General features: G+C 47.2%; 4 protein-coding genes across 4 annotated transcripts; 3 read left to right on the forward strand and 1 right to left on the reverse strand.

The window, feature by feature from the left end:
- Positions 1-1,660: 1,660 nt before the first annotated feature.
- Positions 1,661-1,813, forward strand: Pmar_PMAR022354 (hypothetical protein; the record flags this gene model as incomplete). Its single annotated transcript, XM_002785562.1, has 1 exon — positions 1,661-1,813. A coding segment is annotated over one exon (153 nt), but the record flags the coding sequence as incomplete, so codon positions are not given.
- Positions 1,814-2,208: 395 nt separating this feature from the next.
- Pmar_PMAR022355 (hypothetical protein) lies at positions 2,209-4,740 on the reverse strand (the record flags this gene model as incomplete). Its single annotated transcript, XM_002785563.1, has 1 exon — positions 2,209-4,740. One exon carries the CDS (start codon positions 4,738-4,740, stop codon positions 2,209-2,211), a length of 2,532 nt encoding a protein of 843 aa, XP_002785609.1.
- A 1,503-nt stretch (positions 4,741-6,243) lies between these two features.
- Pmar_PMAR022356 (thioltransferase, putative) lies at positions 6,244-7,834 on the forward strand (the record flags this gene model as incomplete). The annotated part of the gene is made up of 4 exons (XM_002785564.1): positions 6,244-6,419; positions 6,467-6,554; positions 6,601-6,652; positions 7,788-7,834. The coding sequence occupies 4 exons, from the start codon at positions 6,244-6,246 to the stop codon at positions 7,832-7,834; spliced, it is 363 nt and encodes a 120-aa protein (XP_002785610.1).
- Pmar_PMAR022357 (hypothetical protein) lies at positions 7,835-9,240 on the forward strand (the record flags this gene model as incomplete). Its single annotated transcript, XM_002785565.1, has 7 exons — positions 7,835-7,913; positions 7,972-8,102; positions 8,249-8,397; positions 8,665-8,777; positions 8,826-8,946; positions 8,996-9,099; positions 9,149-9,240. 7 exons carry the CDS (start codon positions 7,835-7,837, stop codon positions 9,238-9,240), a joined length of 789 nt encoding a protein of 262 aa, XP_002785611.1.
- Between the last annotated feature and the right edge of the window lie 5,828 nt (positions 9,241-15,068).

Below are 15,068 nucleotides of genomic sequence, written 5' to 3' on the forward strand. Positions count from 1 at the left end.
CTACTATAGAGTCTATAGTACCTTCAAGAATATAATATGGTATACTTCTATCGTATGGGCACAGACTGTGTCACACAGACCAACCGATCAGGGAGTCTTCGACTGGAGCTCATCTATGGTTCTTGAGGGGATCGGCTTCGAGTTCGAGAATCGACGAAACTCTACGGCGAGTCGTAGCCCAGCAACCGTCAGAGCCATTGGATAGCAATAAGTGAGCTGGAGTTTGTCTGTCATTCCCGTGGCTCGAACCCACGACCGGTACATTGATATCCGTGTGCTCTACCGATTGATCTAATCGTACGTGCGTGTGCGTGTAAGAAAGGACTCGTTTTCTTGGCTGATAGTGACACCAATCCCTCCCTATGTTATCCACCTCTCAGCAGCCAATTGGATTAATGGATTCTACGGCTTCGACGAACGTCGCGTCTACTCTGATCCACCGTCCTGAAATCCTCTTTGAAATTGGGATGTTCCTCACTCCCGCCGATCTGCACAGGGTTGCTCGAGCATCCTCCAAAGTAGCAACCCTCCACATATCGTCTTATCATATCATCACTTTAGTTGTATACCGTGTTGTCCAGCAGCATCTCCTCTCGAGAGGCGAGACGTGGTGGCCTTGTTAATCCCAATTCTCTACTTTGCGAGGCAGTCCGTGGTTATGGGATGGCGGGAATCTGCACATCGTTGGGATCCCCACTGTGAGTGATTCTTCAACTTTCGGACATATAATAACCCTTAGTCTCCCATCGGATGTCAATGTTATGCCGAGATCGCTCTTTTCTATGGTCAAACGAAGGAACTTGCTCCCTGAGATACTGTATGTGGCCTTGGTGCTCCATCGTGATGCATTATTATCCATCTACTGGAACAGATGTAAGCTGCATGCACCATGGGCATTAGATTTCGTGACTCATTTCACTGCAAGGCATTTGAGTGTACGAAAGATTGTAGGGCGTCGCTGAAATGGAATAAACTCTCGTATCAAACTAATTAGATCAATCGCAGACATTTGGAATCCGTGTGTGTTTACGATGCCTCGTGCCTGGCTCCATGGCTTTATCGCGGATGTCACGCACAGGGCTCGTTGAAGGGTACTACTTCCCTTATGACAGGTACTCTCCTCCACTACTTTGCCCGATACGGTGGTTGCCAGCACGTCAACTTGATCTCTATGTAGTTCCCTTTCGTGACCTCCACCGTTCTTCAGCTCATCGCATTTTCTTTACTCTCTCATCTCAACTCATACATCGGTGTAGGGCATTTTCAACGCGAGATTCTCGCGCGGCCCGTCGGCGTTTAATGGAGTCTTCTATCCATTAGTCGACTCGGTTGCCTTCAGTTTCGGCGGCAATCTTAATGCTTCACTCCAAGATGTGGATGAGCAGTCGGAGAGGCCCTTTCATCGGACGTGTCCGGTGAGTTCTCCATCGTCCTACTCTGAGATACAAATCCTACCCTTTGAAATTTTGGCAGAATATCATTCTTTGCCTAAGGCAGAAGTTTCGTTAGTTTTAAAGTACAGTCGGTAAAGAGTTGAGAAGAGAAATTGTTCTCGGAAAAAATGAGGAAATTATTGAAAATTCGGGGGCAAATTTTGAATTACCTCGGAAATGTTGTGCTGTTGGAAGGATGGGGCCAATTTTGAATCTGCCAATATCAGGTTGTGTCGGCTCCAACGTCATCAATCCCCTTGCCGCTGTTCCTTCTTGGTTCAACTCCTCTTCTACACGCATTGCGATTCCTCAACATACGGGAAGCGCAGACCCTCGTTGAGGCCGGCGCCGACGTGACTGTGACGGACGAGGAGGGCAGGGTGGGACTGCTCATTACCGTTTCATCTGTAGCGGAGCTGGCTGATTACCAACCTGGTTGTTAACACAAGAACCGGGCATTTCTGCAGACAGATCGCTAAGTTATCCTTGGGGTAGAAGGGTTGAAGAATCAATGAGGGAAGAGGGAGAAGAACCCAACTACGATCTTGAGCCAAGATGGCTACAGTCGTCTTACGATCACTAGTGTCCCAAGGGCTTGTGCTTACTAAGCCAACCTATGTCTAAGGGACGACTAATGGGATCGACAAGGACGAAAGTAGCGAGTGTAACAAAGCAATATGATCATAGAACTGCAAAAGAGAACGAATTCGACGCCTAGCCGTTTCAGCCGTTTCAACAAGTCGACATGAAACTGCCTAGCGGAGCGAAGCGATCGCTACACTGCCGCCGCCGCTAGACGGAGTTGTCGAAGCATATTACGGGTAGGAGGACCTCTACCAGGTTGAGCATCGATAGCGTCAGCATACAGGCGCCTTTGCTCTGGGGAGAGCTTCCTGGTGCTCGTACAATCTTTGGCATAGGCGGCCTTGAAGTTAGGAGGTGGTCTCGCAGTAGGATCCTTCCACGGGATCTTGATATAACATCTTCCGTCGGGGGCATCACGGTCGTCAACCAGAGTGACAGGGAGGTCCACGGCCTTGGAGCTGTTCTTCACTCGTTGGTGGTTAATAGACACATCGTTGAGGCTCATATCATTGATGCTCTTCGCAGTCACTTGATGGCATTTCACATAAGGAGAAGGGGCAGTTGCCTCCATATCAGACCTGGGGTCAAGAGGAGTAGCCAGTAGCTGTTGACATTCCTGACCAACGATGATTCTATCTTGTTGAGCAGCATTAGGGTAGATCATCCATACCGCACCACCTGTACGTCGTAATAGACTAGTTGGCACGATGAAGGGGTAGTTGAGCGACCTGACCACTAGTATATCGGCCACGATAGAAGTTCGGTCGTCGAGATGTAGGATCACACTAGCTCTACCGAGAGTCGCTGACTGGTGTGAGGGGTTACCGAAGATGATGGTCCGTGGATCAGGGACTAGCGGAAGGACGAGCCCAGCATCACACCATCGATTATACTCATCTTCGGCACATAGCGGTTGTTCAGCACCAGAATCCAGTAGAGCGTTAGCAGCTACACGACCTTCGGGCTCGGGCGAGTCGTAGTCAGGTGATGAGATAGCTAGTTTTATCATGGGTAATCCAGACCCATCGGAGTCAGTGATCTGGAGTACATTAGCCTGAATCTTGGCCCCTTCGGTACCAGTAGAGCTTGAAGGGGTGGTATCGGGTTTCTGAGGTAGTGGTTCGGGACAAGCACGACTCATATGACCTCGCTTCCCACAGCGGTAGCAATTGCTGTCTCGGCAGTGAGCTTCTGGGAACCGTACGGGATCATGATGAGTTCCGCATCGAGCACAACGTAGAGATTCGAAAGCCATCTTAGATTGTTTGCAAGAGCCGGTACTGTGGTCGTGGCAGAGACAACGTTGACACCGGAACTTCCGTATGAAGTCGAGGTTGAATATAGACCCGTCTGTCACACCATCGGCAGGGCGTTGGGCTGTAGTGTCCCAGAATGTAGAAGGCTTTGGACGAGTTGAGGCCGGTTGTGTAGGAAGAGGTTGATGAGCCTGAGTTGTAGTCGCCGGACCCGCAGCAGTAGCAACATTAGTGGTGATTGACTTTCCAGCAGCGTTAGCCTTCCACGTCTTCTTGAGTGATCGGTAGAAGCCTCGAGATCTCTCACGCATCTGGACGAAGGTCTTAACGTCTTGAGCAGGGGCCCGATCTATGTCATCTTGGCCTCGCTCATCCAAACTGTTGTACCAGTGGGCGGCGGTCTCGCGGTCATCAATGGAGCCCTTCTCTCTCTGTATGGCACGGATAAGGGTAGTGAACCGACTGAGATGGCCGTCAAAGTCAGCACCGGGAGAGAGTTTAAGAAGTTGTAGTGCCTTGTAGTGGTCGAATAAGCCGGATGATTTCGCAAACTCATCCATGAGATGGTTCCATACCTTGTCGAGTAGCCTTTGAAAGTCGTCCACACTGGTACATTGAGGCGTATCTTGGGCATCACCATATTGCAGGCCGAACACTGTGGAGTTGTGAACGCTCGGAGAGAGGTTATGTAGTAGGAAGAAGTATCGGGTAACCGCATCACCGTAGAGGTACATATTATGTTGGCGAACAAGTTGAGAAAATTCAGCGAAGGATCTCGGATCATCATTACCAATAAATCGACCACCTTCAACCGTAGGAGCATTGTTGCATGCTGCACAGCACTTATCCACCTTGTTCTGGAAGCTTTGGCCACGAAAGAATAGGGCATCAATGGCTTCCTTGGGTAGCTCGAGGCGGGATTTCTCTGAAGGCGGAGGGACTACCACAGTAGAGGGGGGACACAAAGTCGAGTCTGGCTTCTTGTCGAGAACGTCGTTAATCTTGTCGATCATGAGGGTGACATCCGACGAAAGGGAGTTGACCGTAGTAGTCAAAGTACCGATCTCGTGCTCGATGTAGTCGAATCTTTCGTCAACCGACGCGAATCGGTCGACAGTAGCTTGGATGTCGCCGTGGAGGGTGTCGATTTCAGCTCGAAGTTGTACATCAGTTCCCTTGGGGAGTGCAAGTTCCCTAGGGGTCGGGGGTCTTGGAATCTTCGAGCAGGAGCTTGAATTAGAATCTTTGCCCTTGGTAGCTCTGCTTGTAGGGAAGTCGAGCCCAGGGGCTGCAGGGAGGTTGGCCAGCCGAGTTGAGTGACGGTTGGCGTCGTTAGTAGAAGTAGTAGATCTTGGAGAGGCGTCGAAGGGGGCCTCGTCGTCTGGGAGATTGGGATTAGAGATCCCGGTAGAATGTAGCGGAGCTGGCTGATTACCAACCTGGTTGTTAACACAAGAACCGGGCATTTCTGCAGACAGATCGCTAAGTTATCCTTGGGGTAGAAGGGTTGAAGAATCAATGAGGGAAGAGGGAGAAGAACCCAACTACGATCTTGAGCCAAGATGGCTACAGTCGTCTTACGATCACTAGTGTCCCAAGGGCTTGTGCTTACTAAGCCAACCTATGTCTAAGGGACGACTAATGGGATCGACAAGGACGAAAGTAGCGAGTGTAACAAAGCAATATGATCATAGAACTGCAAAAGAGAACGAATTCGACGCCTAGCCGTTTCAGCCGTTTCAACAAGTCGACATGAAACTGCCTAGCGGAGCGAAGCGATCGCTACACATCCCGTCGAGCGGAGCGAAGCGTCTCATGTTGTTCATGATTCAAAACTGCTCTCACTATTTCATGCGGCACCCGTAATTCCCACTAGATTCTATTGATGGAGGCGGAGCGAAGCAACGGAGTATTTTTCATAAGGTACCCTTGACCCTAGCCATCATACATTCGATTTCAAGCTGCCGCCTTCTCCGTGGCCTGGCTGCTACTCCAGACGTATTTCTGATTAAAGATTCCTCGGGGTGAGCAACACGTCCTGTTGTCTCAAAGTCGAACTTTCAAAAAGTGGGGTCGTTTGCACACGGTTTGGTTATGCCCACTGTAGTAGGACAGAGCAGTCGTTCTTCAGGCAGACTCCGCTCCACTACGCTGCCTTCTATGACCGATATCATCAACTAGAAATCTTGGTGAGAGGTTTGTGCATGTGGAACTCGTCACTTGGTCGCTATCAACGCGTAACACAGTGTATTCGAGCTTGCGCCACAGAACCCTAGTTTTTTCCAGAAAATATTCTGCATATTTTTCGTAATAGGGATCGCTCGTTACGAAGACACGTCTGCCTCAGCTGAGCTCCCCACACCTTGTCAGCGCTTTTCCTCCAGAAGCTCTCACCTGTATAAACCATGAAGGTTTCACACCATTAGAAGTTGCCGTTCAAGAGGTCAACTGCTATTGCTTATTTCCCTTTTTCATTGCCGTATTGTCAGGGCCACATTCGGTGCGCGAATATCTTGCGCTGGGAAGTCGGACGCTCTCAACGGCCTTTCTCTGAAGGGCACGTCGTTTGTCGAGAGTTGACGACATAGAGTGAGCGGAGCGAAGCACAGAACTCTATCTTTTCTTATCAGATTATGAGCAGTCATGAACGATGATGCTGATGTCGACCATCAATTTCGTGGCGCGTGACTCTACTGTCGTAGAGTCATTCTACTGTCATCACTCTAGTATTTTCCTTCTTAGGGCGATAATTATAATCTGCATCGCTCCGCCTCTTTTATCTTTGTCGATCAGTGGTGGGTATCGTATAGTCTTAGCCGCCCTCAGTTGAGTAAGCCACGTCACTCGTGCTGACCCCATCTTGTTGTTGGCGTTTCTGACTATCAAACTGCGCTGAGTCTGGGCGCGCGCTTCATTCTCTGAAATTCATGTGGAAATTTCTTGAATGATCAACGTCCATCAGTTTTATCATGTCAGCCTTGCTCACTTCCGCGGTCCGACCGGCTTTATTACGCACCTCCTGTAGAGCTTTCACCGCTTATCATGCAGTTCCACGACATGGCAAAAGTGGAAATTACGTGAAAACTCACATAGAAAATACTATAGAGAACAACAGATGGGCAGTCTTTTCGAAGACTACTTGTCCGTAAGCATATTCTCTCACTGTACGGCGGAGCGAAGGTGATTATACAGGTTCTGTAGACAGGCGAAAGAACTGTTGAGGGATTTGAATCAGGAAGTGGCTGTGGTTGAAATAGATAGAGTACCCGGCGGCCAAACGGTAAGCTGGTTTTCCTGTCCTTATGTGTTAGTCGTATTGGTCATAGGACACTCAACTGTATCAGCAGGAGCTCAACGCTATCACGGGGGCAAGAACAGGTGGGACAACGGTTGGAATATGTGTGTTCTTCTCGGACTGCGATTCGGTATATATTATAGTCTTCGTTGATTCTCGATAATTTACTCTTGTTTTCTCTCCACTGCATCGATAGTATTGCGTGTTCTACTTCATTACATATGTAAGCATGCAACAAGCACAGTCTTTATCATAAGGATGCATGGCGTTCTGATGAATCAGGATCAACCTCCTCGGTATTAACTTTCGAACATAGTCTAGAAAGTAGCTACCTTCGAAACTAGTTGGAAGCACTGTAATGTTGAGGACTGATCATTACGTGGAGATCAACAATCTTCATGGAGTTTTAAATTTCTGACTCTCGCGCTCTCTGATTCACCCGTGAGACAACATGCTAGGTTTCGTATGCCTTATTCTTCAGTTCCTCGTATTTTCTTCGAAGGGAATAGTATCGGCGGAATGTCTCAATTGGTGCAACTGTATCAGTCGGGGAAGCTTGACGAGATGATCAAGTCAGTGGAAAAACCGCCTAAAACAGACGCATGACGTTTCTTGACTTTTTGTGATTGTTTTTTCGATAGTATCATCTGATTTGAAACTTGAGTTCGTCAATTTTATGCGACAAAACATTATCATCAGTATGTGTTAAGATTGGATAACTCAACAAGAGTTATTAACAAGTGGTTCTTAACTTACGGTCATTACATTAGTCATAGAGTATACGCTAGGCTAGCAAGGGAGACAAGTATCACAGGAATCTAAAATTACAGGGGACACTTGTGTACAACATTTCCTCACAGTATTATAATGAACTTGGTCCGAGTGGTTGGTGAACGGTTCATCATTAGACCACTGAGTGCTATCACGGATATCCAGATATCACCTGTCGCACACTACCACTGTATCAACCAGAGTAGCCGATCGCGCCGTTTTAATGTATGCACAACTCCAAATGCGATATGCTTGTGCCGCCGCACAGGTATATCGCATTCGTTAGGAGGATATTGCTGAGTAGTGCAGGTTGGAAATCGGTCTTCAAAACATCGTTAGTACTTCTGTCAGTCGATGATGAATGGGAGTTGCTTACTGAACAATTAGTTCTGGAAAAAATTTGTTATACAAAGAACTATCGTAATGAGAGGATTATCGGTAATTCAGGATTCATAGCGGCAGCGCAGTGTTCTGATGTCATTATCGCCAAGTAAATGGAGATTACCTCCGCTGTTGCCGGTGGCTCTTCTCGCTCTGTCGATCTTCTACATTTGGTACAACCTCTCCAAGCCGGTCGGGGTCATCTCGTTGACAAACAACGCCATTGGAGGGGATGAGAAGTCATGTGCAGAGAAAGCACAACAAGGTCCGTCAGCTGAGTCTGACATCGCAACGAGGAAGCGACGTATTTTCATCGATCTTGGCGCTAATGATGGTCAATCGTTAGACTTCTTGGTCAAGTGGAAGGAGCGAGAAGGAAAGGTACAGAGGCTTCTGTGGTTTCGGAGGGTAATCCATAGTAACTACGTTCGATTGCATGATAGCTGAAAATGTCATACATGATTTATTCGCACTGCTAGAAATAAGTGATAGCTGCTCCGGTCCGCTGGACTTCATCTGATCATTAGGAATTCGACCCTTTGGAGTGGGAGGTGTACTTTTTCGAGCTGAACCCCCAATGGGAGACCAAGTTGAAGTCCCGTTGCCAAGAGAATCAGAAGATCGCCATTTGTATACCGATAATGGCAGGCGCTTGGACCAAAACAGGCCAGATTGGGTAATCGATTCGTTGTATGCTCCGATGCGTTGATGTCACGGAACATGGACGGGCTAGCGATGACTTCCGAGCCGATCACGATAAGCCATGATTTACTCGACGGATGGATATTATCTAACATTCCATGAGCCGTTTGCATCGAGAAAGTCTGCTCAACCGTGAAGAATTCACTAGCTGACCTACTGTATTTGAGAGCTCCTCGGTCGGGATCAGTAGAGCTTGTCGATTGCAGTCGAACGGAGCCAGTTGAGTAATGTTATTCAAAAGATACTTCAAGGATGCAGCAATTTCGAAGCCAAAAACCAAGCATGGCATTGAGGTCCACTACGACTCGGTCGGCACTAGTCTGTACAATCGTAAGGAGGAGCAAGCTGCTAAAGGTACGATGAAGATCCTCTTCAGTTCAACTATTGCCGTGGCTCTTTCAGGGAAGAAGGGTGCTTGGCGTGAGGACGGCTGTGTGGTTGATTTTTCCGGCTGGTTGAGGCGGGTGGTCCCTATGGGGCAGATGGAAGAGGTTCTATTGAAGGTCGACATTGAAGGATCTGAGTGAGGCCAAGAAACACTCTCTATTCCGAGCTGACAGTTCCTCCTCAAGATACGAGCTGATGGAGCATCTCATTGAATCAGGCGTGATGGAGGGAAGAGTCACTGTCGTTGCACTGGAATGGCACCCCAAGATATTCTCCAAGTCTGCCAAACGTGAGAACGTATCGCGATAGAAGCTATGGAGCACTCTGCTTCCTTGTAGTTGGGAGTGTTGAAGAGGAGTCTAAGGCTCGATCAGGGATCATTAGAGGCATTCAAAGTCAAAACGTGAAGTACATGGAATGGGAATACTGAGCGGTCGTCATTTCTAAATTCCACTCTCATGTTGGGTTCAAGTATATTGAAATCGAGTGGGGCTTAGCCTACCATGCCTGCCATGATCTGGCGCTTGGATTACCATAAGCGCATCATATCAGCGAACAAGGCAGTCAGTTTGATAACGCTGTTCCAATGATAAAGAAATCAAAATCGCCGATAAGGACATGAATTTCGGGGCGGGACATAGAGAACCTTCATCACCAGCAGAATAAACCCTAAACTGGATCTCATCAACTGGTTGGACCAATGAGTCTCGCCCTTGTGTCAGCTTTATCTTTAAGATAGAGAGAGCCATGGGAAGTAACCTCCTGTTGTTCAACAAGTTGTTGAACTTTAAGTGGTTTAGACCAACAATAACTCAAATGAGTATTGATGAAGCGATGAACCAACACTATAACCGACATTAAATGTGAGGCTATTTTTACTCACATCGTCATATCAGAGTCCGTTTAACGGACCCTCTCATTCAATTTCTCATCTAAAAGAACATGATGTTCTTTTAGATGAGAAATTGATGTTCTGAACATCACGCATGAGCGCGAATCCTCCACGCATACCCTGCTTTTACTTCCCAGATAGGTTCCATACGGGACCCGTAAACCGGCATGTCCCATACTATGCAACATGCCGGGTGATTAAATCACTCGGCATCAATTTGTACCGGAAAGGTGCCTGGAATAACGGTACGGGCATGTCGCGCAAATTTTGTGCCAGGGCGCTGGAAACAAAATTTCGTGGCGCGCGACAGACAATTCGCGGCGTGGCGAATTCGCGAATTCGCATTACTCTCTTCAATCTGCCGATATCCTGAAGGGAGCTCACGGCGATCCTTTGCACGAACGATAATCCAGTCAACTTGAATCGAATTCCGCATTAATATGCACTCACAAGTTCGTGTGAGCGGGGTGGAAATCTTTCAAAGGCGTTCATTAGTTTGTGCTACTCGTGAAGGCCATGCGAATCCGCATGTTTGGCCGAAATAGTCTCTAAGAAGGAGCCCAAAGGTACTCCTTCACGCACATTGAAGGTTTTTCGTCGGATACGCATTGCGAACAACATTCAACATTCGTTTTGAATGTGGTAACACAAAACCCAAGTGGGGTGGGTAAATTAGTACAGTAGTGTGCACGAGTCAGTTTCTGACATGCTTAGTCGCCTTTCGTTTTTCACTCGAATTAGGGGAGATGCTTTCTCAGCTCGACGAGATTTCACAACCACCAACGATGCATAAAGATGACACCACGAGCGATGGAATCGATTTTGATGCTATTTTCAGTGGCGAACTGGGTGAGTTTAGAATCACAACAGTAGCACGAGAGTTATGTCGCTCTCCCTTGCAGAGGGGCACCAGCCGAGCTTCCATAGAGTCTCAAAGGACAATAAAATGCTCGGGGAAGTCGACGCTGGTCGCGCTTATCAAGAACTCACTTCCGCGTATCGACGCCAGTCCTTGATGCGAGCTCACCAAGGTCGGTCTTGGTTTAAAGGGAAGGGGTATCATTCGAGCCTTTAGGTGTTGATAGAAATACCCGCATGAAGTGGGCGTTGGAGACGAAGAGTCGGGCGAATGATTTGTATCGGAATGGTCGACTAGAGGAAGCTCAGCAGCTATACGTTGATTGTCTCTCTGCTATAGACGATTCACTCGAGATGAAAGGAAAAGTACTCCGATCCAGTCGTCGAAACTAGAGGAGCCTCCGTGCTTTGGCGTATGATCTATCGTCAAATTTCTAGAGTGAACTAAAGTGCAAGTGTTTGTTGTTGAGCATCGCAATGATATTGGCAAGGTTTTATCGGAAATACCGGTTTCCGAAGATACTGCTCGTACCAGTGTGAGCAGTTAGAATCGATACCTCAGTGAGCATCCACGTGAAGAGGCAACGCGATTTTATGGTCAATCCTGGGGAAACAAATACGTGTCATAAGCGTTGTCAATCATCGACTGTTGTTTCGTTGGACTCTCTCAGAGTTATAATGTAGTGATATCCATACCTGATACTTAGAATAAGATGGTTACTAGAAAGCACAAGGTCGTTGATTGTCAGATATTGTTACCGGTATTGGCTAATCTTGCGGCTTGCATGATCGAGCTTGGTCACTATGAAAAATGCGTGGAATTATGCTCTACCTCCATAGAAACTATCGAGGACGCTGAATACGACTTCGATCGAGATAAAACTCATCAAATTTTGAGGAGGTAATAAGCCTCTCACTAGCCCGGTATAGTCCATATTTCGTCAGGCGTGGTATCGCCTACTACCACCTCGGAAAATACGAGAAAGCTCGAGGCGATCTCGAACGAGTGCCGGGCGAATTGCCGAATGTGAATCGCTACTTGAAAGCCCTGCGCAGGAAACAACGAGAAGAGCGAAAGCTCTGTTCTAGGATGCTCCAGTCGCGGGAGATTTATCCGGACAAGACAATAGAACATGAAGTGGAAGAGTTGAATTCTGAGGAAGCAACAGTTGATGCGAATAAGGAGACGGGTTCGATTTCGTCATGGTTGTTGCTCCCATGTTGTAGGAGGCGTCGGAGGCCTCGTCGGGCTTTGTGATGACCGCGCGGGGTTTTTCGTTCATCTCTAACCGTGATCGTCGTTGTCGTCAGTTGGACTGCATTCGATTACTATGGCGCCCGCGAGCAAGGCTTCAATCACTGTCAAAGCCTCGCTAGTGACAACGCATGAAGTGGAGGCATGGAAAGAATTGATCACGAAGGTGAATGGGGAATACATATTAAGTTGACGTGAGTTTTTAACGGAACTTAGGAAACGAAGATTGCTAAACCAAGCGAGGACAAAGCCCTTGCAGAGATAGGAGACGATTTGTATAGGAAAAACAATTTTTTCGGGTTTTATAAGGTCGGAGTGATGACATGTACTCGGACGGTGCTCCTCAGAGCTTCACTTTAGGTTAATGGAGCTTCTGATACACAAAAACCCAGTAGGAAATTCACTCTCGACAAGATACTTTGCGACGAAGGTTTTGATCCTAAGTGGGTGACCATGAATTTCGACAGTAGCTTAGGTTCACTATAGGTGCGCCAAGGATACGACGAACGCCGAGTATATTCGCCGACAGCGTGGCTTGGTATCTAGCAGACCAATACGAACGAATCAAGCATACGGTTGGTTGAGGCCGATCGACCAGCCTAAGTACGGCTTTGAACGCAGAAGTTTTCATCTGTAGTGCTCACATGTATGGCATGATATCTTGGAGAGTGTTAAACGTTCTGTGTTGTCCTCGACTTTGTATATGTTTGGTTCTCTTAGCTAAGTTCATTAGTTTCTCCACTACATCATTGAAATTTGTTAGCAACGCGAAGCGTATTACTCGGGTCTACGGGCGGCAGTGTGGGGGGGAACATGCGCATGGTCAACTACGTGTGTTGGTCATAACATAAAAACTCCGAGAAAATTTTTGGGGAATTTCTGTTGGTTTCTGTACACTCGTGCCTGAGCTCGTAGAAATGAGAACAAGTTCTCAAAATTTCGTCGAGATTTTCATATTATCATCGACGCATGTGGTTGGCCATGTGCGTATTTTCCCACACTGACGGGTGGTAGCCCATCGCCGACAGCGCACCTCCACGCAAGCTAACGCGAAGGTTACTAGACTCACCACGAAAACTCCGCGTGTGGATGAAATATAATATTTCATCGGTCCCAGAGTCCAGCAGCATCACAATGGTATCAAGAATCCAGATGCTAAGGTTCTAACGCTGAAACGCATAGGCGAGCTTACGGTAGTGAGACATCGTGCAGAAGTTGTCGACCTCCATCTTGACAGCTTTGATTGGGAGAGACGCTGTTGCACAAGCTTATTCCTAGTGTCACTTTGGAAGTGGGTTGAGACAGGTTTGGAGACTTTAGCCGCTCAATGCCATTATTGCTCGAGTTGAGCGATAATGGCATTTGCCCTTCATAAATGCAATGCTCGAGATTCTCATCCACGAAGAATAATCATAATTCACACTGATAACGCCAAGCTGCATGTTGCTAGGGTAACTGGGTGGAGGAGAGAAATTGGTTTTAGCCTCAGTTATCTTTTCGCCTTCCACACGGAATTCTTGACGGCGCGGTAAAAGATATTTCTGGTTGCTTAGTAGAGGTGATGATAATGCTGGGAAGGTCACCTGACTGCCTTAGAACTCAAGTTGGTTTGTGTTGAGTATTTCGAATGAGTGACAGTGACTAATCCAACTGTCTCCTATGCTCATCTATTCTCATCATGCTAAGAGGCGAACGGACCGACTATGATTTGCAATTATTCATGTGAAAGCTCTTTGGAAGATTTATTCATTAGTCGCATATGAGATCCTGAAAAGATTTCAGTGAAAGTTATTGATATATTATTCTCTATCTGAAACAAAGTAGTTTTGATGTCATTAAAATACCATTGTTGATCACGGACAATTCCATTTGGTACTCCGCTCGCTCCGTGGAGCTCTTCTCGTCCTTCCACTTTTGTTTAGTCAAGCCATATCTCACAGAGTCTGGGAGCTCCTGAGTTTCATATATTCTTTCTTTTGGTGGCTACTCGAAATGAGCAAATATTTAATCCCATTGTGTTGTGCTTCAGAGGGAAATATCGCACAGGCGACATGGCGGCATTTATTGTCTTTAGCCCAATCATCATAAGTACACCAGATGTTCAGGAGCTGGTAGACTGGGGTCAGGTATTGTAACGTAGTTAATATTCCGATAAACACTGTTTCTCGGTGTAAAACGTGTGTGATCTCGCCTCGCGATGCACATGCGTGCATTTCTCGTGTAACGTGACGAGAACTCGCATAGGGCTACGTGCCTAGCCCTAGCACGGGTGGACTCGAGGTCTCCAGAAGAATTGTTTCTTTGATCTGCATATCGTCCTCCGCTTGGGCGTGCGCTCGACGATGCAGCACGACTTCTTCAACTCATGAGCTCTACTAAATGTTCAGAACTCCTCCGTAATAATCGCGGATATACGACTCTTCAGAAGTACTGGGAAACTTGAAACATACCTTACCCTTCTGTCTATGCCAATTATGATATGGCTTTAATATTTCTCTGCTAGTAATCTTTACTACTGCCATCGATGGGAAGATGGATAACTTTTATCTGGTATTTTGGTATTTCTTAGGGTGAGAGGAATGGGTAGGATTTACGCAATTTACGGAGCACGAGACTAAACATCCCGTACGTTGGTTACGGATAAATAATCCTACATCATCTCAATGGTATGGTTTCATATCACGTGGTGTGAGAACGTCGTGGACAATTCATATGTTACCGTAACTCGCGCTCATAGTATGAGCCTGAGCTACTAGCAAACTCCGAGATCAGCATCACAGGAGGTATGAGCCTCACACCTCCTGTGATGCTGAGCTCGGGGCTTGCGTATTCTTCTGGTGACCAAGAGGGATACTAGGGGCACTCGTCTTCTTCATTTCATCGGATACGTGTGGGCTTCCTGGACAGATCTGTTGCGTTTAATGCAGTCGACCCAAGCAGTCACACACACGCGAGAGGAGTCTCAGTACAGAGACGTTCTCAGAAGGCGAACGCTGTAGTAGGTTTCTCATGCTCATGGCTCGATATGAATATTATACTGTAAAATGTCCTCCTGGGTATTCCCAATTCATTCGTTTCTTCTTACTCTTGTGGTGTTTGAGAAGTCTTATGTTCCGATCACGCCTAGGCTCTTTCTTTGCGACTCTTTCTGATATTCGGTGCCGAGTTTAATGCGCATTGAGTATGGATGGATCAGTATTTGACGGCCATGGGAGATTGGGGTGGTAACTCGAACTTCCACATTCCTGATACC

This window comes from Perkinsus marinus (genome assembly GCF_000006405.1).
Source record: "Perkinsus marinus ATCC 50983 genomic scaffold scf_1104296932410, whole genome shotgun sequence".
NCBI classification, from domain to species: domain Eukaryota; phylum Perkinsozoa; order Perkinsida; family Perkinsidae; genus Perkinsus; species Perkinsus marinus.